The 24,849-nt window shown below is 41.8% G+C and overlaps 2 protein-coding genes across 3 annotated transcripts in view; one reads left to right on the plus strand and one right to left on the minus strand.

The window, feature by feature from the left end:
* The window catches only part of rpl17 (ribosomal protein L17), a 234,897-nt gene that overhangs the window by 181,641 nt on the left and 28,407 nt on the right, over window positions 1-24,849 (minus strand). The window lies entirely within an intron of this gene.
* Window positions 1-24,849, plus strand: part of LOC132895402 (T-box-containing protein TBX6L-like) — a 52,804-nt gene that overhangs the window by 10,690 nt on the left and 17,265 nt on the right. Inside the window, exon 6 of one of the 2 annotated variants that reach the window (XM_060935974.1) lies at window positions 10,536-11,314. The exons of the other annotated variant lie outside the window; for it this stretch is intronic. Coding sequence (XP_060791957.1) covers window positions 10,536-10,968 — 433 coding nt within the window. The 3' untranslated portion in view covers window positions 10,969-11,314. Of the gene's footprint in view, window positions 1-10,535; window positions 11,315-24,849 lie in introns of those variants that run through there. 2 annotated transcript variants of the gene reach the window in all.

Here is a 24,849-nt window from a genome sequence, read left to right on the forward strand (position 1 = left end):
GCTAACAAATTTACTGGACATGTATGTGAGATGAGAAATGAGTGGGACGTAACTATTACTCCCTCACTTTAACACGGGAGGTTGACTGAGAAAGTTTCGGTTACAGGTCGTCCTGAGATGCCCATCGTCTGAATTTAATTTGAGCTGAGCGGTGGGTCTACTGGAAGTACCCCATGTTGTATCACTGAGTGTGCTGCTCCAGAATCTACTAAAAAAGTTAACACATGCCCACACACAGTGAGGGGCATACAAGGGAGTTTAGAAAAGGGAGTAGTTGTGTATTTTAACAAACTTAATGCAACTTCAGGTGTATCTATCTGGACTGGTGTATCAGGCGTTTCTGTGTAGTCTTGCTGTTGCATGCAGGTGCTGCTACTAATGTGTTTAACGTTATGTGAATGCTACTGTCTATGTGTATGTGTATCATCAGGTGTGCGTGTGTTACCTCCCCTGTTCTCTGTGTGGGGCCCATTCCCAGAGTCCGTCCGTCAGTCTGCTTTGCTGTACTCCTCACAGGGCCTCTGCCTGCTACTGTGGAGACAATCTTGAGCAATGTGTCCCTTCTGATTGTAGTTGTAGCAGGTTGCACCTTTTATCCAGGACGAGTCACCCCAGGTCGCCCTGTCTCGGCCCCTACCTCGACCTCTTCCTCTAGGTCCAGGCTGAGCAGTCTGGAGAAGAGTAAGAGCGGTGGCGTGTAGGTCTTGGTCTCTTTGTGTTGACTTTGTCTTCTCCTTTTCTTTCAGCAGCTTTCTGCATGCACAGCATACTGCTCGATCTTGGTGAGGCTCAGGAGTGCCCTCCACTGCAGCCAGGTTCATGGGTCTGGTCAGGCCACTGTGTTTTTTTTTTTTTTTCTCATGCGCGGCGGTGAGATGGGCGAGAAACGCTGACACCACTTCACCATCTTCTTGCTTACACATACTGATCTTAGTAATGTCTATGTTCAAGGGAAAGCACTGTCCAGACGAGCACAGAGAGCAGTGATGGTATCTCTATACTCACCATTGCCAGCCGCGTTCCAGTCTGGTGTAGTCGCTCACTGGTCAGCTTCCGGCCACTCTTTGGAAACCTTGTTCCAATCTATACCCATCTTCGTCATGATTAGGCAGCGAAGTTCATGGGTGGTTGGTTGGAATTCTCTGCAAAACATCAACAGTTTGTTACCAAATCTCTTTCCTCCTACCTCTCTCACATTGGGAAGAGAAGCCATGCTTTCCTTCATGTCAGCTGTCGTCCAGGGTCTGTGGACTAAAAGTACGCCGTCAGCTCCAGCCACTTCCATCATTGGAAGATGAAGGACTTCAGACTTTAGGTTACGACCTTGTGGACCCGCTGGTGAGCATGTGGTCAGGTCCAGGAGGGTGTCTCTTCTGTCGCCATATGCAAGACTGGATCTCTTGTGTGATGGAGAAGCGCTGAGAGGCGTTGATGCTGGAAGTGGCTGTTAGGCTGGGAGAGATTCCAGAGGCTCAGTATTTTTTTTTTTTTCTTTGTCTTGACTTCTCCCCCTTCTCTGTGGGTGAGGTGCTTGTGGGAATGATGCTTCGCCTTGCTGAGGAGGCAGTGTGTCAGGGTGGTGGGGCAGACTCCAGGTCAGGGTCCATCTGAAATTTCAAACACTGAGAAGAGGGTGAGAGCCCTGCCTGTCGTTTCTCTCTTTTGTACTCTCTCTTAAGTGTTTCTTCTTTCCATGCAGAAAACGCCCTCCAGTCCCCTAAGAACTTAACATTATCTACATACTCTTCTTTTTCCTTCTGTTTCAACTTTTCTTCTAACTGTCCTATCTGCCTGGGACTAAAACTGCCCTTCTCAGGGAATCCTAAGTCCTTTACCCATATATCAAACTGTGCCAAATAATCCTCGCCATACGAGATTTTCATAAACTGGATGTTTGGGCTGTCATAGAAACATCCAATTCTTATTATAGCACATGTAGCCTCACACTTGCTTTTTCTTTTCTTTCCCTAACTTACTGTTTCTGTTCCTCATTGTACACTGTTATATCAATAGGTTATGACAACAATGGCTGAGTTTTTTCAGGATCACAAGAAGAGCAAGTTGGACTATGTCCAAAAATGCGACACAATAATCCTTTAGGTGTGTTCTTATTAGTAAACAATTTATCTGACATTTGCCTTAAATTAAAGCAGGTATCATTTAGCACAACAACCTCAAAGACAACTTGTGCATGGGTACAAAATCTGTTTCTCTGTTTTAGATTTTGGAGGAGGACAGTACTCTGTTAATTCATCAATATTTTGCGTGCACACCGGTGTGTCTTTGCGTTTTCGCAATCGAACCTCTCTATCCCGTTCCTCTGACGGGCCAGTTGTTCACACAGAACAAAGGGAGCAAGATTCAATTCCTATGAATCGCTGAACGTGAATCCGTCGAAACACGCACCTGTACTTCCCCTCCTCAAGTAGGCGAGCGATTGCCCAGTCATCACTTAGGCGGATAATTCTCTTACACAACCCAATAAACTACTCGTGGTTTATTGTCTCAAAATTGTGTTATATCCATTGTCTGCAAACATATTGATGGTACCACAGCTTAGCAGTCCTCCTGGGCTCGGACAAACTTCTGTCCATCTCTTATATCAGTCTTCCTTGACTGGGACAATCTCTGTCCATCTCTTATATAATTATTTAAATACTAGGACAAATCTCTGTCCATTTCTTGTATCATTCTTTAAATACTGTTTCCACTAATTTCTTTACACAAGAATGCAAAGTTATCACTTACTGGTTCGGTGAGCCCTGACGGTCCGGTCTCTCGTCCGAGTTCTCAGCTCCGCACCGTAGCCTTGGGAGTGTTTCATCGTCTGAGGATCAGACGCATAGGGCCCACCCAGGGACGCCAAATTGTAATGGAAATTTCTAATAAACACTTCAGAACGCTTAGTAGTTGTCTTTTCAGTTATTTATTATAGTAGATCATATAAACAGATATATAAAATAGGAAAGGAAAGAGAAGAATAGAAGAAGCCACCACTTCTGATGATGCCGAGAGTACGCGCACTCTGAGTTGTGTTTTAGTGGCTGTATCTATTATACTCTAAAGGCATTCGCTCACTGCTTGTGTCTTCACGTGATTGGCTCAAGATTTTCTATGAAGTTTTGCTAATGAGTGCACCTGGCATGCTTTGGTACGTGCAGGCAGATGCGTAGTTATGGAGAACTCAGGCACCCTGCTGATCACCAAGGCCACAGAAAGGCGATTACAGCATGTGGAAAAACATCTCTTCTCAGTAACTAAGCCACTTTAGCTCAACATACAGAAACACAGAGAATAATAATGTTCGTCCATTAAATTTCCCTCACAGTACACAATACACACAGATCAAAATCTCTCTCTCTCTCTGCACACACACACACACACACACACACACTTATAAGGGAGACCATTCCCCACTTGGCACTGTGGATAACAGTTGAAATAATCATGACTGCATGATCCGGGGGAGTGTAACAGTGAAATGAGCGGGCACAGGGAACATATTTACCTAATTATTATATATAGAATATTTAAAATTATTATATATAGAATTAAATATATATAATTATTTTATATATAATTATTATATATTTACCTAATATATAGAAATTGGCAAAAATGTGAAATAGTTTCATGAATTAATTAACATATGTGCTAGCTACACATGGTTAAAATGGCTCTTGTGCAATATACAGTGGGGCAAAAAAGTATTTAGTCAGTCACCAATTGTGCAAGTTCTCCCACTTAAAAAGATGAGAGAGGCCTGTAATTTTCACCATAGGTATACCTCAACTATGAGAGACAAAATGAGAAAAAAAAATCCAGAAAATCACATTATCTGATTTTTAAAGAATTTATTTGCAAATTATGGTGGAAAATAAGTATTTGGTCAATAACAAAAGTTCATCTCAATACTTTGTTATATACCCTTTGTTGGCAATGACAGAGGTCAAACGTTTTCTGTAAGTCTTCACAAGGTTTTCACACACTGTTGCTGGTATTTTGGCCCATTCCTCCATGCAGATCTCCTCTAGAGCACTGATGTTTTGGGGCTGTTGCTGGGCAACACGGACTTTCAACTCCCTCCAAAGATTTTCTATGGGATTGAGATCTGGAGACTGGCTAGGCCACTCCAGGACCTTGAAATGCTTCTTACGAAGCCACTCCTTCGTTGCCCAGGCGGTGTGTTTGGGATCATTGTCATGCTGAAAGACCCAGCCACGTTTAGTCTTCAATGCCCTTGCTGATAGAAGGAGGTTTTCACTCAAAATCTCACGACACATGGCCCCATTCATTCTTTCCTTTACACGGATCAGTCGTCCTGGTCCCTTTGCAGAAAAACAGCCCCAGAGCATGATGTTTCCACCCCCATGCTTCACAGTAGGTATGGTGTTCTTTGGATGCAACGCAGCATTCTTTCTCCTCCAAACACAACAAGTTGAGTTTTTACCAAAAGTTCTATTTTGGTTTCATCTGACCATATGACATTCTCCCAATCCTCTTCTGGATCATCCAAATGCTCTCTCGCAAACTTCAGACGGGCCTGGACATGTACTGGCTTAAGCAGGGGGACACGTCTGGCACTGCAGGATTTGAGTCCCTGGCGGCATAGTGTGTTACGGATGGTAGCCTTTGTTACTTTGGTCCCAGCTCTCTGCAGGTCATTCACTAGGTCCCCACCGTGTGGTTCTGGGATTTTTGCTCACCGTTCTTGTGATCATTTTGACCCCATGGGGTGAGATCTTGCGTGGAGCCCCAGATCGAGGGAGATTATCAGTGGTCTTGTATGTCTTCCATTTTCTAATGATTGCTCCCACAGTTGATTTCTTCACACCAAGCTGCTTATCTATTGCAGATTCAGTCTTCCCAGCCTGGTGCAGGTCTACAATTTTGTTTCTGGTTTCCTTTGACAGCTCTTTGGTCTTGGCCATAGTGGAGTTTGGAGTGTGACTGTTTGACGTTGTGGACAGGTGACTTTTATACTGATAACGAGTTCAAACAGGTGCCATTAATACAGGTAACGAGTGGAGGACAGAGGAGCCTCTTAAAGAAGAAGTTACAGGTCTGTGAGAGCCAGAAATCTTGCTTGTTTGTAGGTGACCAAATACTTATTTTACCGAGCAATTTACCAATCAATTCATTAAAAATCCTACAATGTGATTTCCTGGATTCTTTCCCCCCATTCTGTCTCTCATAGTTGAAGTGTACCTATGATGAAAATTACAGGCTTCTCTCATCTTTTTAAGTGGGAGAACTTGCACAATTGGTGGCTGACTAAATACTTTTTTGCCCCACTGTACCTACTTACTTGTGCAATACTACCTGGGTAATACTGGTTATACTATCTGTGCAATACTTACACCGGCAATTCCACCTTTGTAACACACTTATGTTAACTGTATATCTGCAAACCTGTTAATTTATGCAAATTTGTTCATTTTTTATCTAAATTTGTAGTTTATTTCTTATATATATCCTTTTTTGTATACTTAGTACTTTTGCACTACTCGTTCACTGCCTTATCTTCTCATTATCTCTAGCCGCTTTATCCTGTTCTACAGGGTCGCAGGCAAGCTGGAGCCTATCCCAGCTAACTACGGGGGAAAGGCGGGGTATACCCTGGACAAGTCGCCAGGTCATCACAGGGCTGACACATAGACACAGACAACCATTCACATTCACACCTACGGTCAATTTAGAGTCACCAGTTAACCTAACCTGCATGTCTTTGGACTGTGGGGGAAACCGGAGCACCCGGAGGAAACCCACGCGGACACGGGGAGAACATGCAAACTCCGCACAGAAAGGCCCTCGCCGGCCACGGGGCTCGAACTCGGACCTTCTTGCTGTGAGGCGACAGCGCTAACCACTACACCACCGTGCTGCCACCTTATCTTTTTCTCTTGATATATTTTTCTGTTGTAACAATGTAAGTTTCCCCTTGTGGGATAATAAAAGGCTATCTTATCGTATTACCACATTTATATATGTAATACTTCTAGATCAGGGGTGGGCAATTATTTTTTCCATGGGGCCACATGAGAAACAGAAAATTTTGTGGAGGGCTGGACCAAAAGGCTGAACTAAATTCTGCATAATATTAATTGTATTTCTTTATATAAAGCAATAAATAACATTGTTTTTACAAGCTGCTAAGACTGGTAAGAGTATGGAAAAAACGAGGTTGCCTTACAAAAAATGTGATTTATTCAATCAAATTTCCCAAAACAATGGTTAACAAAATGTGAACATTTATACCATTTTTTTTTCAGTCACATTCACCCCAAAACACAATAAAGACATCACAATATTGTCTTTCTACTCCAAATATCAAGCAAGATACATCATATTATAATAATGATGCCCACATTTGTAGTTTAATCACCTCATTTGGTGCTTTTCACCGGAGATTGGCTCCGGCGCCTGCTGGTGACGTCACACGATGTGATTGGCTGGACCGTTTGAAGGATGACGTACAAGTTTGTGGTTGGTCTGGACAAATTACGGAAGTAGTTATCGCGGGATTAGGTTTCGTGGGATTTCATGTCATTTTCATGTCGCGTGCATTGTGTTTTTGTTGAACACAACTTCAAAATAAAAGCAATGCACATTCAGTCCATGCATGAGGTAAAATTAGAAAATACGTTTATTTTGTAATTTCTCATTAAACTTATGCGGGCCGGTCAGAATGAACCAAAAGGGCCGGATGTGGCCCGCGGGCCGTAAAATGCCCAGGTCTGTTCTAGATGATACTATATATTATCTTATTTTAAACACTTTATATTTCATTAGGGGCGGCACGGTGGTGTAGTGGTTAGCGCTGTCGCCTCACAGCAAGAGGGTCCGGGTTCGAGCCCCGTGGCCGGCGAGGGCCTTTCTGTGTGGAGTTTGCATGTTCTCGCTGTGTCCACGTGGGTTTCCTCCGGGTGCTCTGGTTTCCCCCACAGTCCAAAGACATGCAGGTTAGGTTAACTGGTGACTCTAAATTGACCGTAGGTGTGAATGGTTGTCTGTGTCTATGTGTCAGCCCTGTGATGACCTGGCGACTTGTCCAGGGTGTACCCCGCCTTTTGCCCGTAGTCAGCTGGGATAGGCTCCAGCTTGCCTGCGACCCTGTAGAACAGGATAAAGCGGCTACAGATAATGAGAGGAGATGAGATTTATTTCATTAGACTTTGGTTAAAAACAAACGCCATGTGACCTCATCAACTGGATTTAGCAACTACTAATGCCTTCAGCAACGACAGTACGATTGCCTTTAGCAACTACTAATGCCTATATGGGGGACGTGCATTGCAAATATGCTCTTCGTCCTGTTGCTCTTTAGACTCCTCCTTATGAGCGAGTTCGGGAAAACCATGTACAGAGACAACATTCATTGCTTAAAGAAGATACGGAGAACCATGGCCTCACTTTTTGTTTATAAATGCCTTGAAACTTCGAGAATGGCATAGGAATAGTTTCAAGTGTGAACAATAAATCTAATATAGTCATTTTTATGATTAAAACGATTCATATAGGTAGCGGTCTGAGCAGGATGTCACAGCAGGAAGTCTATCGGTCTCATCGCCATTTCCGCTATACTAAAACAGAGCTAACTACAACTCCGATCCTCCATTTTGAGCTAATTTATCGCTATGCCACATAGATGTGTTGCTGGCAGGTGCAGCAACATGACAGAAGGTGGATTTATGCTGCATTCATAGTCCAAGAATGTTCAAACTGCAAAGATTTGGACGCATTTTGTGAGGAGTTCAGGGACACATTGGGTGCCTATGAAGTGGTCTCTCCTCTGCTCTGCACATTTTACTGAGGACTCATACGAGACCTCTGATCTGTTGAGGAGCGTTGGCTATAAGCCCGTATTGAAAGAGGGTGCAGTACCAACAATTAAAGGAAAAGAAAACTACAAGAAAAGGAAAGTAAGTTCAGTTGCACCAGTTCTCCTGGAGTGTGAGCTGAGGGTTGTTGCTAAAACCTGGGATGGAACAGGACATATTATCGCTCAGGCAGTGACCTCGCCGCAGTTGTTGCTAAAACCAGTGACGCCCCATCCAGTCCTGGGTTTTAGTAATTGCCTGAGCCAAGCAGTAATGGCGGAGAACTCAGTATGGAGAAAATGGAGAATGAGTGGACCAGCCGTCTAATTTCTCCACTGGATATGCTTGCGTCAGCAGCAATATCTCGCCCTTACATGGAAGAAGTGAATGAATGGAGAACTGAACAAACAACTGAAAGTCAGATTGTTTCAAAACAGTCGGCCACAAGGTCGGCCTTCAAGAAGCGAGAACACAGATGGGTAAGCTCCGACTCTCATTTGGATATAAAACAACAAAAACAACAACACTCGTTGTTTACCTGCATTTAGATTAATACATGTAACTTGTATTGTGTGTTTAAGTTACCGGTATAAGATTATTTAATTTGCTTCAGAATGTGACTGTCTCAGTTCATCTCATTTCATCTCTTTATCTCTAGCCGCTTTATCCTTCTACAGGGTCGCAGGCAAGCTGGAGCCTATCCCAGCTGACTACGGGCGAAAGGCAGGGTACACCCTGGACAAGTCGCCAGGTCATCACAGGGCTGACACATAGACAACCATTCACACTCACATTCACACCTACGGTCAATTTAGAGTCACCAGTTAACCTAACCTGCATGTCTTTGGACTGTGGGGGAAACCGGAGCACCTGGAGGAAACCCACGCGGACACGGGGAGAACATGCAAACTCCACACAGAAAGGCCCTCGCCGGCCACGGGGCTCGAACCCGGACCTTCTTGCTGTGAGGCGACAGCGCTAACCACTACACCACCGTGCCGCCCGTCTCAGTTCATCTGATTATTTAATTAATGTTTTACGTTTTAGCAGTGAAAATGCATGCATGAACATGTATGCTGCATAAGTTATAACACCTATCCTGTTTTAATGAGAGTCAACCCACAATCAGTGAAGTCAAATCAGTCTTAGTTGAGCAAGTCGGTAATGGTATTTATTACTTTCACCATAAATTTTTATTTATATGACTTTGGTCTATTGCTGTCAAAGGCCTCAGCCTTAAAACCGGTTACCACTGTGACGTCATGCACTCAGCGCTGGCTGGCTCAGCGGGGCAACTCGAATGCCAACTTTGTGGTCGATTTTAACTCTCAAAAATATATTTTTTTATTCCCATTTATGCAGCATACAAGAGTCAAGGCTGGAGATACTATCCACTCAGAAATTTATTTAAAAATAAAGGTTCTGCATATCTGCTTTAAAAGAGTCTCTCAACTCTCTCTTTAGCTCTAAAGGGCAACGTTATTGGGAAACCTCCCCCAGGTCTTCAGGACAGAGGAGTTTACACTCTGCAGTTTCTTGTTAAGGTCAAGGTTTTTTTTTGTCATTTCAACCATATACAGTTGGTACAGTACACAGTTAAAATGAAACGTTTCTCCAGGCCCATGGTGCTACATTAAACCTCACAGGACTACAATTCTACAAGTGCAACACTGCAGACAGTAAACGACACAATAAATGACACAAGCATCATAAGGTGCAGAGTTGAGTGTGCATATTGAGGTAGTATATGAAAGGAAATACATAAACATAATCTTTGTGTGCACGAGAGACATTGTAAACACTGTAAGGCAATAGTGCATGATTTTCCACTGTGCAAAGACTGCAGTGTGAGTGGTGTGATCAACAGTCTGTCAGAATCAGTCCAGTCCCTCAGAGTTGAGGAGTCTGATAGCACGTGGGAAGAAACTGTTAGAGTCTGGCTGTGAAGGCCCGAATGCTTCGGTGCCTTTTTCCAGATGGCAAGAGGGTGAAGAGATTGTGAGAGGGGTGTGTGTGGTGTCGGCCACGATGCTGGTGGCTTCCCAGATGCAGTGTGTGGTGTAAAGGGAAGCCACCAGCTTCCATGCCAGCCACCATGGAGGGAAGAGAGACTCCGATGATCCTCTCAGCTGTCCTCACTATCCGCTGTAGGGTCTTGCGATCTGAAACGGTGCAATTCCCAAACCAGACCGTGATGCAGCTGCTCAGAATGCTCTCAATAGTCCCTCTGGAGAATATAGTGAGGATGTGTGATCGGAGATGGGTTTTCCTCAGCCTCTGTAGGAAGTAGAGGCGCTGCTGGGCTTTCTTGACTATGGAGCTGGTGTTAAGGGACCAGGTGAGGTTCTGTGCCAGATGAAACATGACAAGATGCAGTTTTAGTCTTATTAACTTCAAGAGAGTGAGCAAAAGGAATAACTTTAGAAGGGATTCATTTATAGTTGCTGTAACACTCCAGAATATTAAACGTAACTATAAACTCATGAGTCCTGTGACATATCCCTAGCAATTTGCCAATGGCAACTGTTGACAAATTGCTGCGGTATAAGAGGAATAAAGCATGCTGTTTATAGGAAAATAATCAGGGTGGTAAGAGTAACTTTGCTTCATCACAGCACCCTGTGACTCTGTATATTTACAGTTTACTAAACAGCACCTCACAGAGTCCCCCATTTTAGATATTTTGTTTAATTCTTGTTCATGGTATCCCTGTAGATCTCAGGAGATTGGGAGAATGTCCTCAACCTCCTGCACAGATCCCCAAACTGACTGTCGCAGATTTGAGACCAGATCTACTGACATGGCCACTGTTCCTGAGCAGGAGCTCTCAAGAACTCTGCCATCCATGAGTCTGGGTCCTTCTCAGAGGAAAGCGCTGGACTTCTCCATGACCACCAACATCAGAGGGTGCTCCAAAGTCAGGCCAGGAATATCTCTGTACGGTCATTATAACATGGAGCAGCCTTTAGGCCACTGGAGTGGAGCTTTAGCAGGGCAATACTCGAGCTCAGCCACACCGTACCCTCAGCCACACCCCTATCCGCACCCACATCACCTGATGTCAGAGCACAGCATCCATCCGTCTGGATATCACCAGAGCAATGTAGCAGAGTGGAGTCAGTATTCTCTCTTCCCCTACTCTTGCTGAAGAACAGGTCAGAAAATGAAAAGATTATACTGTTAGAAAAATCTTAGCATGGCAAAGGAATAAATGAAGAGGAACTTTTTTCTTTCATGCTTGATTCAGACACTGAAAATAGACAAATCTAGACTAATACATCACGGAGTAAAGGACTTGTTGAAACAGGCTGAAGTAAACCACATAACGTGGCTGTGTGTGTGTGTGTGTGTGTGTGTTTTTTTTTTTAAATGAACCTACACTTGCTTATGATTTTAATTAAGATAAACTCGTAGTTGAATTTTGTCCCATGTATCTGAATGCAAATATTATACATTGAAGGTGCAGTAGACAAATCATCAATCATAATACTGTAAATTCATACTGCTATATTTTATAGGGTGAATAATTAATTTACTTTATTGGATCTTCTGAGATGCATTTTAAGTCTTTGGTGACCCTGAGAGAAGTCATGTCAGTGCCATCGTGTTATTTCTTCCTATTAAATCCAATGTGGAATTTTATCAATTCTAGAAATAAAGAAATCTTAATTTTTTTTTAAAAAACAACAAATGAAGGAAACAATTTTCTGTGTTTCATATTATCATATTTATTCTTCTGTTATGTTATATTCCATAATCATATGCCACAGATTAGTTCAGTTTTTGTGACTTTTATGTGCTTTAAAATCACTCCTTATACAGTGCTTTTATTTAGAATTTTACTTGGATATGCTGGGGTTTTGTGGGTTTTTTTGTTTGCTTGGTTTTTTTAAATACCCCCACTCCAAAAAAAGGAAGGGGGGGTTAAATACTGGTTTATTTACCTCTGTCTGTCCGTCCGTATCACCATATTTCCGTTTTGTCCAAAACACATTTTTTCTCAGCAACCACAAATCATAGCTACTTGGTACCAAACTTCAGCTTGGGGTTCTATACTGTGTATACCGTTTTCAGGTCTGCCACACATCGACTTCCTGTTTACTGACAATGTATTTATGAAACCTATAGGGTGGATTTACAAAATTTTCATAACATCTTTCTCAGCAACTACAAATCACAACTGCTTGATATTTGGTGCCACGCTTCAGCTTGGGGTTCTGTACCGTGTATACCGTTTTCAGGTCTGTTGCACATCGACTTCCTATTTACTGACAATGTATTTACGAAACATATAGGGTGGATTTTGACGCCATTTCAAGAAGCAAAATGCTGTTTCAAAATGACAGTTTACCAGGATCCTGTTTGAAATCCCTGGGGAGAACACGGCTCTTTACTCACTTGTTTCCAGGTTATTTGTTGAAGTCAACATTCATAATAAGTGTCCTATTTCTTCGATTTCTTGCATTCTAATATAAGCGAGAGCGGGGGAATATGTAAGTGAGCAGTAGCTCACAGGTGAGCTTGTTTTTTTCTTAAATGCACAGAAGAGTAGAATGACAATATTTGTGCATATTAATAATTTTCTGACTTTGGCTTAAAAAAAAAAGACATCACATGTCTGGCCCATATATTTATGCAAAATTTATTTATTTTTATAAACCGCAGTTTCATTTCCTTGTTAGTTTCAGTTCATGTAATGTTTCCTTGCCCTTGTTATTTACCCATCTACTAAAACCATCCTCACTTTGAGTCGAAACAGCTGACTGTTTTAAAATACAAATGAGAATGCTTGTTATACAAGTCCCACTTCTCCAATAAAAAGAGCCAATCATCTTATTGGGTAAGACATTACTGGAAAATGCTGAACCTATTACAACCCCAAATCAGAAAAAGGTGGGATGGTGTGTTGAAATTAATACTGAAAATAACGATTTGTAAATAATCTTTGACCTGTACTGCATTCAAAACATCACAGCAGAACATTGCTTGAATTTTTTTCCTCATATTTTTTTTTCCAGGGCGGCACGGTGGTGTAGTGGTTAGCGCTGTCACCTCACAGCAAGAAGGTCCGGGTTCGAGCCCCGTGTCTGGCGAGGGCCTTTCTGTGCGGAGTTTGCATGTTCTCCCTGCGTCCGCGTGGGTTTCTTCCGGGTGCTCCGGTTTCCCCCACAGTCCAAAGACATGCAGGTTAGGTTAACTGGTGACTCTAAATTGACCGTAGGTGTGAATGTGAGTGTGAATGGTTGTCTGTGTCTATGTGTCGGCCCTGTGATGACCTGGCGACTTGTCCAGGGTGTACCCCGCCTTTCACCCGTAGTCAGCTGGGATAGGCTCCAGGATAAGAACAGGATAAAGAACAGGATAAAGCGGCTAGAGATAATGAGATGAGATGGTAAAACTTTTAGCATTTTGGAATGTTGCCATTCCTTCTCACAACACTTGAAAGATGTTTAGGGACTGAAGACACCAAGTGATGACATGTTTCAGGTGTTATTTTGTCCCATGCTTCCAGCAAACAGGTTTTAAGTTGCGCAACAGTACAGGGTCATCGTTGTCATATTTTTTATTTCACAATTTGCCACACATTCTCTATTGGGGACAGACCTGGAATAGTGATTTTTTCTGAACCCAGTACACATTTCCACTGTGTGATGGTCCATCCCAGATGCTCCTGAGCCCAGAGAAGTCGACAATGCTTCTGGATACAGTTAACATATGGCTTCCTTTTTGCACAGTAAAGTTTTAACTAGAATTTGTGGCTGTAACTCCATAATGTAGTGCTTGAAAAAGGTTTGTCAAAGTAATCCCGAGCCCATGTGGTTATTTCAGCTATAGATGAACGATGGTTCTTGATGCAGTGCCATCTGAGAGATCGGCGATCACGGGTGTTCAACTTAGGCTTGCACACTTGCCCTATACTCATCAAAATTCCTCCAGATTCTTTTAATATCATGCACCATAGAGGGTGAAATATCTAAATCCCTTCCGATACTTCTTTGAGCAACACTGATTTTAAACATTTCAATAATTTTCTCATGCATTTGTTGACAAAGTGGAGATCTTTGGCCCATCTTTGCTCCTCAAAGACTAGGCCTTTCCTGGATACTGCTTTTGTACCAAATCATGATTACAAACACCTGCTGACATCACCGGTTTCAAATCACATCATTATTTAATTGATTTACCTCATTACTAGCCCTAAGTTGCCCGCATCCCAACCTCTTTTGGAATGTGTTGCAGACCTGAAACGCAGGAATGGATGTATATTAACAAATGAAATGAAGTTGACCAACAAAACACGAAATATCTTGGGTTCATACTGTCTGCAATGAAATACAAGTCAAAGTAAATTTAGAAATCACTGCTTTCTTTTTTTTATTTGCATTCTCCATACCGTCTCAACCTTTTCTGATTTAGGGTTATAAATTCTTACACTGACTCATGCACAGAAATGGGGTGCTTTGCTATGTTGGCAACTTGGAAAAATAAGTGTGGGTTCTCCCCCCCATGTTATTTTATTCCCAGCCTAATCAGTACTTACATTGCTTTATCTGTAATTCAAGTAGACAGAAGCCTGATCTTGGCAAAATGGCCACCAAGTGGACAGAATTCACAAAAACTTTGGCGGCATTAACGGTTATAAATATTAATATTCGTGCGCAGATTTCGTGCATGTCAGTATTTCAGAAAGATTTTGTTTTAGAAGATGAACATGAATTCATTTTATTTGTTCCTCTCTGTAAAAGTTTTACACAACTGTATAATTATAGCAGCAAGGTCACATAAGGATGGGGAAGAGGGGTAAATGTGAAAGCAAGCGGCTGGTGGTAATTTGAAGTTTGGTGTTAGATCCTAAATGAGAGACAAAATTAGGACCTTGTCTTTGGTGGGTAATTGTTAGAAGTGTGTAGGGGGGTGCGGTTGAGTGGTTGTCATTATAAGGCAATCCAGCAAAGGCCACCCAATAAGTTCCTGACATTTATAGTTTCCCTTGCTATAAATGTAATTTATCTGCCAAGATGAGACTGAACTTCTAAATCACCACAAAGTAGTAGCTTAGTGCTTAATGTGCATATCGCGGGTAAATTCAGGAGCAAGATCAATGTAATTCTCCTATTTTATATTAAACTTTGGTCAAATATCTGTCATATTTTGCATTTTGTGCAATTCTTTTACCTTGAGCAATACCAAAAAATTCAGTTGAAAATCAAGCTATTTGAGGCGAATTGGTCCGCCTCTGAAAAAACTTTGCATTTGGATTTCTCAGGAAACATTGATTTTCATGACGTCGCGTGCGGGACGCCTCCCTCTGAATCCTACGTCAGCACTGGTTTTTTTATGAGAAAACGACCTGGTGGTTTTCTGCAAATTTCTTCAACGTTATCACATAATTATTAAAATGGTTAACAGATGTATCGTAGGAGGGTGTAGCAACACCAATCTTGATGGGATTAGTACTCATTGTTTCCCACATTGTGCCCAGGTGACAATTCCATATTTCAATGCAAAATCGCTAGCTGCTAAACTTGGTCTACACAGGCTGTGCACTGAAACTGTAGTCTGGCTAACGTAACTTCAAAGCTCTGCGAGCATTGGTCTGGCATAGATATTAAGCCCAACCGCTTCCCAAAGCGCGTGGTTGACCTGCCTCCCTGAAATGCCTCAGTTTGCTACTGGTCGAAGCCAGAAAAGGCTGTGACGAAGCTTAAACCAATCACATCACTCTTTCCTCTGACGGATGTGACGCGACGGAAACTGGGGGCTAACTGGTAGATTAAACTCTTACCGAAGCCAGTCGGGAGCAAGGCGAAAACGTCCTTCCTTCAATAAATACCTCCAGGGCTGCTCTTTGCTCCGTTTTCAATGAGAACTTCCCGTTGAATGCTTTCAATACAGCAATCACCGCTGTGTCAAAGGCTTGCCGCTGCTCCATGTTCGTAATGTTTCTAGTGAATGAAGTGCTTCCGGTATAGATTCTGTAAACAATCTATGGCTTCCGGTCGCAGTTCTACTATGTCACTGCCTTGAACACGCCTCTACCCAGGGCCGTTGGAGATGCTCAAAGTTGATTGGCTCAAAGTTGATTTTTCAGGAGCTTGGAAGAGCTGGAGATAGCTTGCCTTGCCAGACTAAGTTCGCAACAGCCCCCCATGTTGCATCACACTTAGGATGGGCGGGCCCAGGCTACTGAAACTGTGCAAGCTCTCGTAGCCTGCTGACACTTCCGCAGGTGACGTCACGAATCTTGCTCCAGACTCCCTTGGGATTTTTCCAGACGCATTTTGTTATTTTATTTTTTTCTGCTGTAGACAGATGACCTTGTGCAAAATTACCCTTCTGGATGAGTATGTAAAGGGACATTCTTTCATATAAAAAAAATGAATTTGGTCCAGGATATGCACTTTAAGGCTTTGGGCTACTAATTGCTGGGTGTCAGTCACGTGACTTTTAGTAGTGGTTTTACCGGAAGTGAAATAGCTGGTGGTCTAAACGGCTGATGTAGTGCAAACAACTAGTCATAACATATCAGAGTACGCTCATAATCTAGAAGCCAGTGCTCGCTTTAGATATATTCAGAAGATTGCTGTGTGCAACGGAATCGACCCCTACAGTCTGGGAAAGAAGGATTTGTCATGCGATCTCGAAAACTACCCTTCAGTCACGTCCCCCGACATCTCGAACTATCTGGTGTTGCAGACATCCTTGCAGAGATCATTAATTATTAACTGAAATGTATTAAATGTTCTCAGATTGCAATATTGCAAGACTCTATTTGTTTTTAGTTTTGTTCAGGAAAACATGATGAAAGGTAACCACTGTGTTCTGCACATCTCTCTCTCTCTTTCTGCATCTCACACACGCTACAGAAGAAGACTGTGAACTGACAGTTTCTCATCTTGGGGGCTCGAAAAAATAACCAGTTACTCCAGAATATCCTTGATAATCATCTGCCCCCTCAGCCGACATATAAGAATCCCAATCACTATCAGAATTCTTTTCAAAATGTGATTCCATATCGAGACTGGTCTAACCACTGCTGCATACGGGAACGAAATTGACACTTGGATTGTTAGCACCCCTTTGGGATCTTCTGAATGAGCCTTGGCAGATTCCATGAAAATCAGCTGAGCTTATTGATTTTCTATTAGTTTATGGCCTCATTTACATCCGCCTCATTAGTTATTCAAAACTTTAGCTGGTGGTCTACCAAAGCTCAGTTGACAAAGCGTTTGTACGGAGAAGGTGCACTGCTCACATGAAAAATGCCTTGCACTTGCGTTGGTTTAGGTTGTTCGAATCAATCAAACCATGAAACTGATAAGTTTCTTCATGGTTCCCCGTGAACTAATAAAAAAGGGTGAACAAACACAAGATTTCACAAAAAGACGTCAAGAAAGGTGGCTTTTGAACCTCTGACTGAAATCGAAGGGAGCCGAGTCGAAGCACGCTGGAGTTTGCAGTGATCACTTGGTGAAAGGTTTGTATCTCCCTCTCAGCTATGGCATTAGTGTTTTCCAAGTACTTTTCTTGTTATGTGTCATTATTTTATGGTACTTTCTTAAATTTCTTTGTTTACTCCTCACAAAGTCCATATGCATGAAGGTTGCAACAAAATTCTTCCCCAGCCGTACAGTTACAATGCGCCGTGATCACTTCACCATCTTGTTTAACTAAGATCCAGGTCTTTAAAGGGGTTTCTGATGATCTTTGTGAATGATTTACCTGAGATATAAGAGCCAATACAAGTGAGAATCAAGTGAACTGTTTGTTTACACTTCAACTTGCAGCGTCTCGGTGTAAAGACGTAAACAAAAAGCTTAAAAAAATAAAAAATACTTTCACGGGCAAAAACAATACAGGATTCGTTGGGTAGCAACTTGATACCAAGGTCCTTTACCCAGTCACATACAAAAAAGTTGTAAGCCTCCATACTCTTCCACGCTTTCATGTTTTGCGGTGTAGAAGGACGTCTGCAACACCAGATAGTTCGAGATGTCGGGGAACTCGACTGAAGGGTCGTTTTCGAGATCGTATGACAAATCCTTCTTTCCCAGACTGTAGGGGTCGATTCCATTGCACATAGCAATCTGCTGAATATATCTAAAGCGAGCAGTGGCTTCTAGATTACAAGCATACTCTGATAAGTTATCGCTAGTTGTTTGCACTACGCCAGCCGTTTAGACCACCAGCTATTTCACTTCCGGTAAAACCGCTAAGAAAATTCACGTGACTAAAACCCAGCAATAGGCAGCAAAGGTATGGACAAATATCCTGTGCTCGCCTTCTCCTGTTCAGCACTTCAACACAGGTTTCTTCTCCAATTGTTGCTTAAACAAAATAGATAAAAGAAACACTAATCCAGCTGTGTGGGATTGCACGCATGTCAGTCATTCTATTCTGATTGTATGCTTGGGATAGAAACACACGTCTATCTGATTGCTTTCATGTAAACAGTACATTCAGAACCACTAATCGGTATGAATTCATTTTCGAATGTAAAAAAAATGTGTACATCTAGATGTAGCTATTGAATCAGGTTTTCTGCTAATTCAACAGATGGATACTTTATCTTCTGAACTAGGGCAAGTATTTGGCCCCAGAAATGTCCAAAACTGGGTCTGTTTATTAATAATAATAATAATAATAATAATAATAATAATCCAAGCTTAGTATGTACAAAATGATAAAATGCTGTATTTTGAAACGGTATCATCATAAAATATACATAATACTTTCTTTTTATCGCGAATTAATTCACAACAGTCATCAAAACAGCTGAATCATCAGGTCATAAAGGAGAAAGAGCCATGTTTGTCACATGACCAGTTCAATTAATTTCTGTCAGATCAGGATGTGACTGTGGGAAAGACGAGTGAAGCGTTTCCTTACAAATCATCTTCATCATCATACTTGCCAACTTTTCAAAATTCTCATGGGGAGAAAAGTGCGTGAACAATATTTTCAATTGGATGAGGGTCTGATGCGCGGTTGAAACGATAAAAACAGTGGATCCCAATTAATTGCAAACCATTTGAAATTTATACAATTAAAGAGTTTTTGAATTGTTGATATTGTTCTATCAGTTACTATAGGTTATGGGATTCATGTATCAGGCATGAGAGAGCTCAGAGTGAAAAATCTGAAATAATACTCTTGTCTTGAATTTTAATATAATAACAATGAAGGGGAAGTCTTAAATCAGATTTTTAGCTGAAAAATCTCGTGCCTGAATATTGTATCCATACAGAGACCCACAGAAAATAACACAAGTGATGCTTTAGAAGAACTTTATTCATCACACACTTGTGAAATTTCCTCTCTGCATTTAACCCATCTGAAGCAGTGAACACACATGCACACACATACCCAGAGCAGTGGGCAGCCATGCTAACAGCGCCCAGGGAGCAGTTGGGAGTTAGGTGCCTTGCTCAAGGGCACCTCAGCCCAAGGCCGTCCCATATTAACCTAACCGCATGTCTTTGGGCTGTGGGGGAAACCGGAGCACCCGGAGGAAACCCACGCAGACACGGGGAGAACGTACAAACTCCACGCAGAAAGGCCCTTGCCAACCGCTGGGTTCGAACCCAGAACCTTCTTGCTGTGAAGCAACCGTGCTAACCACTGCATCACTGTGCTGCCTAGTGTAGGTATATAAATAGTCACAGTGAATGAAAGTATTATTGGATTGCATCAAATGTGTTTTCCTTCTGTAAGCTCATGTAAAAATACAGAGAACTATAATCTCATTTCCCTAGACAAGTCGCCAGGTCATCACAGGGCTGACACATAGAGACAGACAACCATTCACACTTTCATTCACACCTACGGTCAATTTAGAGTCACCAGTTAACCTAGCCTGCATGTCTTTGGACTGTGGGGGAAACCGGAGCACCCGGAGGAAACCCATGCGGACACGGGGAGAACATGCAAACTCCGCACAGAAAGGCCCTCGCCGGCCACGGTGCTCGAACCCGGACCTTCTTGCTGTGAGGCGACAGCGCTAACCACTACACCACCGTGCCGCCCCTATAATATCATATATAAATTAAATAACATTTTAATAAGATTTGACCAAAATAGTAACAACTCAATTAAATAAATACTGCACTGTCTCAGTACTACTAAAACACATCTCTCTCACTAAACACTTTCCAACAATTTTTAAAAAGCACTAGAAATCCTATCCAAATGCTATCGGAATGCATCAGAGGAATTTGCTCATTTGCAAACTTTGACTGAAAGTTTTCAAACAAAATTTTAAAATGGCACTATAAATACTACCATACTATCAAAATATACTCCGCAAAGAAATTCACTCGAATGCAAAATTTTAGTACAACCAAAATACACTCACTAGTAATCTTTCACTTAAAACCTCAAAACTCTATCAAAATCAATCACTTTCCAGATAATTCACTTGTAAACTTTCAAACATAAATTCAAAATAGCACTAAGACACGACCACACTATTCAAATACACTCATCAAACAAATTCGATAGTTACGGCCACCCGACCCAGCGTTAAACATTTTCCAACTGAAATAAATTCGCAAGACCCGGATGTAAACATACAGACTTCTAAACTTTGACCTGTGCGGTCAGTGAATCGCTTACCTTGCAAAATGCATTGGTCTGGCTGGTCGAACATTTGCTTATCCATGGAAATTCATTCTCCCATGCAACCTGGTATTTGCATTCATATTTTTGCCGCTTGGTATTGGGTTTAGTGGCCATGATGAATGACTGCTTGTAAAAAATGTCGGACAGCCTGGGTGAATCCTACATTACGGAAGTGACTGTCGTTCTGTTCGTTGATTGGTTAAAAATCAGTTGACGTCAGCAGTGTTTCTCATACGATTCTGGTTGGACATAATCGGGAGTATTTTTAACTTGGCGGTAGGGATTTCCCAAAACCGGGAGATTATCCAGTTTTTAACAAATACAATCGGGAGGCGGGAGACGGAGGCTAAAATCAGGAGCCTCCCGCCGAAATCTGGAGGGTTGGCAAGTATGTATTATTTCAATTAAATTCGAAGAGTAGAAACATATTGGACTTAAGGTGCATGTCAGTGTGGGACTACCACAACAATAACACATTGCCAGGCACAACAAACCTCGCCTGGTAGTATTTATTTTAGTGTTCTAACAACTGATTCAATCTCAAGTGTGGTCTCTGTTCTTTCAAGGTCACTAATACTAATGAGAACATTTTGTTTAAGTGCAGGGGCCTCTTTGTCGGACTGTACATTGTTCAATAGTTGCATAAGAATATTAGAAAAGCACCCACTGTAATTTTTCTAACTAGATTGTCACCTCGGCCTCATTAAGATTTCTATAATCTTGTATGGACTTCCTGTGGTTTGGGCGCGAAAACCCAGCTCTGCGCAAGTGCAACACGATCGCACTAGAAAGCATGGTCAAGCTGCCAGTGTAGCTGCAGTCTTTTTAGTTGCGAATTACAAGTTGTGTTAATAATTCGTCATGTCAAAACAAGCAAAACTTTCCTCCTTCTTTTGACGTGAAGAGAGGTAAGCAATTTATTATATATTTTTTCCCCATCAAAGTTGCATTTTGTGGCTTCGAAGCTAAGTTTTAGTGCCGTTTCTAGAACACAACATCAAGAAAACGTGGAAGAATATACTATGGCAGAGCGATCGACATTGACAAGATCGTTGACATCTTTGACATTCGTCATCCATGACGCCTTTTACTTTGAAACATTTTGGCCGATGAGCAGTAAGACAACAAGAATAGAGAGATCTGCATCGGTTGACTAGGGTAAGATGTCGAGCCGCTATCCATACACTGCCGGATAAAGCTGATTTGGCTTAATCATTGTCCAACATCTCAACAGCTCGCAACATGAGATGAAAGAATGATGCAAAGACCGCGTTATTTTCTCAAACTTCTCATCTCATCTCATTATCTCTAGCCGCTTTATCCTTCTACAGGGTCGCAGGCAAGCTGGAGCCTATCCCAGCTGACTACGGGCGAAAAGCGGGGTACACCCTGGACAAGTCGCCAGGTCATCACAGGGCTGACACATAGACACAGACAATCATTCACACTCACACCTACGGTCAATTTAGAGTCACCAGTTAACCTAACCTGCATGTCTTTGGACTGTGGGGGAAACCGGAGCACCCGGAGGAAACCCACGCGGACACGGGGAGAACATGCAAACTCCGCACAGAAAGGCCCTCGCCGGCCCCGGGGCTCGAACCCAGGACCTTCTTGCTGTGAGGCGACAGCGCTAACCACTACACCACTGTGCCGCCCCTTTCTCAAACTTATTCAATGTATTTTTTCATTTACAAACCTGCCGGTATGTACTCAGGCTGCTGGTCAGTGTGTGACACCCCCCCCCCCCTGAAAAATCCTAGCTAAGCCCCTGAAATGTAGTGTAAAGACTCTAAATATCTGCCAAAAAGCTTTTAAAAAAAAAAACTTACAAAACTTATTTGACCTTTCAGAAGGACCAAACAAAAGCTGTGATAATCAAAAACGAAAATTTTCTTAAAATAAGCACCACTTGATATCGAATCAGTAGCCTTGGCGAACCATGAGGTGAATCTCGTTTATCTTTTTATATGCTGATTATCTTCCGATACTACGAAGTGATAACAAGGTTTCTCTTATTTTGTTCGTAGTTCTGATTAGTTCAGAAGTTTATCAAGAAATAGAACCGCTAATCGAACTTTATCCTGATAAAGTGCTGATTGGTTACAAACGCCGTGTCCTAAATCAATCATTCACTACGCCCTACTCACTATAAAGGGAATTACTATATAGAGGACTATATAGTGAGCTTATTGATAAAATGATTAAACTACTTCTTTGCCGCGGTACTACTTCTCGTGATGCATCGTTAAATACTTTGAGTGCACTATATAGGATGTAATAATGCTTACTATACATTTGGACAGCACTACAAAATGGTGACCTGACTATATAGTCCACCATGTAGGGAGTAGGGAGTGATTTGGGACACCATTTGCATCAAAAACGATTTCCACCATTTTGGTGACCTTGACCAGATGACTCTGAAAATGTTGGCGGTTCTATTTGAGACCAATGCCCATCTATCCTGAAAGTTTCATGAAGATTGGTCCAGCCGTTTTCCTGTAATGTTGCTAACAAAAAAAACAAGGAAACACCACCAAAAAAAATACCTTGTCCCCTGGCGGACTCCGTCCTGGGCAAAGTAATAAACTGTTGATGTTTGTGTTTACAAATTTAAAAAATAGTAAAGATAAAAAGTAATGTAAGAATACACAAGGATAAAATAATGTACTGAAATTTATATAATCGCAAAAGTGTGTGTAAGGAGACCAAGAATAAAATAAAATATATAAAAATAGATTCAAATTTAAAAAAAACAAGAGTGCTCTGAGAGCACAATATCCCCCGCTGGCAACTATGCCATCACTCTGGTAAAATGCGACCGAATTGAACGAAATTGCAATATGCATATTGCCGACATATAACAAAGAATCCTGTCAAGTTTCGTGAAATTCCTCCAAAAATTGTGAGAGGAGTTGATTTCAGAAGGTGAGTACCCTGGGAGGGAGGGACGGACGGACATCCACACGACATAATCCCCCTTCAGGCCTTTCGACCAGCGGGGGATTTAAAAAAAAAAACAAAAAAAAAACAAGACAAATGAATGGAATTTAAAATAATTAAATAAATATCGGATCAGAAAGCCCAAAACTAGAGCAACCTCAATTAACTGCCAAATTTTAATGATATATTTTATGCTTGAGGTCTCTTAGTGATGACTGTCCCTTCACCATAACTACTGAACAACATGAACCATAAACAACCTCATAAACTCCACATTTAGCAGCAGAGTAACAAAGCTGAGAAGGACGTGCTTTGGAGACCAGAAACCCGAATGTAAAAGCTGAATGTGGCTCAAATAATAAGCAATTATCAGACAAGGTTGAAAAAATATCGTGATTTCTTCGTGGCGAGCAAGCGATGCCAAAGACATCGGCAAGTAATTGCTTGCGAGACACTAACAAATCATGATGTTTTGTGAAAACTGAATTCAATAATTGTTTTATCATTAAAATTATTACTATTTGAAATACTGATTATAAAAGTTTGCGCGACAAGTTTTTTCATGTTTTGACTTTCAATTAAAGAAGCCAACTCGTCTGTCAGTTTAGGGAAGCAAGCCATGTTGGCAAAAGTGCGACGTAATGCGCATGAGCAGAATATTATTTGTCGGCAGTTATTTGCAGTTTGCTCAGCCGATCAAAACGGCGTTAAAAAAATTATTTGAATGATAATTCTCAAATGTAGAACTACAGTTAAGTCAAGTTTATTTGTGTAGCGCTTTTAATGATAAACATTGTTGCAAAGCAGCTTTACAGAATTTGAATGACTTAAAACATGAGCGAATTTTATCCCTAATCTATCCCCAATGAGCGAGGAAAAACTCCCTCAGATGACATGAGGAAGAAACCTCGAGAGGAACCAGACTCAAAAGGGAACCCAGACTCATCTGGGCAACAACAGACAGCATGACTATAACATTAACAGTTTTAACATGAAGTCAGTTTCGTTGATGTTATAACTCTTCATTGATGGAAACTTGAGTGCAAAAACTGTTCATGACAACTGTAGTCCTCAACCATAAAAGCATTACTGCAAGTGTCCAGAGCGTCTTCCAAGTGTGACTTTCGACAGTCCATATGGGGCCGTCCTCCACAGGAGCGATGCGATGAGACTCCAACCAGACACAGGGCACCAGGATGGATCAGGCAGGTCCGAGGAGCAGAAGAGGAGCATCTCGATCTCAGGATTGACATGTAACTCAGAGGGACAGATTGGGGGGGGTTAACAATTCTCTTGCAATCATTCCATGCTCTTACCCAACATATCTTCTTTCTGAAATGATCTAGCAACATAAATTATTGACATGACCATGGGAGCAGCTGACCAGAATATCACTTGTGTATTTAAAATAATAATAATAATTTTAGCATAGGTCCTTTTTAAAGATGTTGGCAGAATATGG

This window comes from Neoarius graeffei, chromosome 12 (assembly GCF_027579695.1).
Source record: "Neoarius graeffei isolate fNeoGra1 chromosome 12, fNeoGra1.pri, whole genome shotgun sequence".
Lineage (NCBI taxonomy): Eukaryota > Metazoa > Chordata > Actinopteri > Siluriformes > Ariidae > Neoarius > Neoarius graeffei.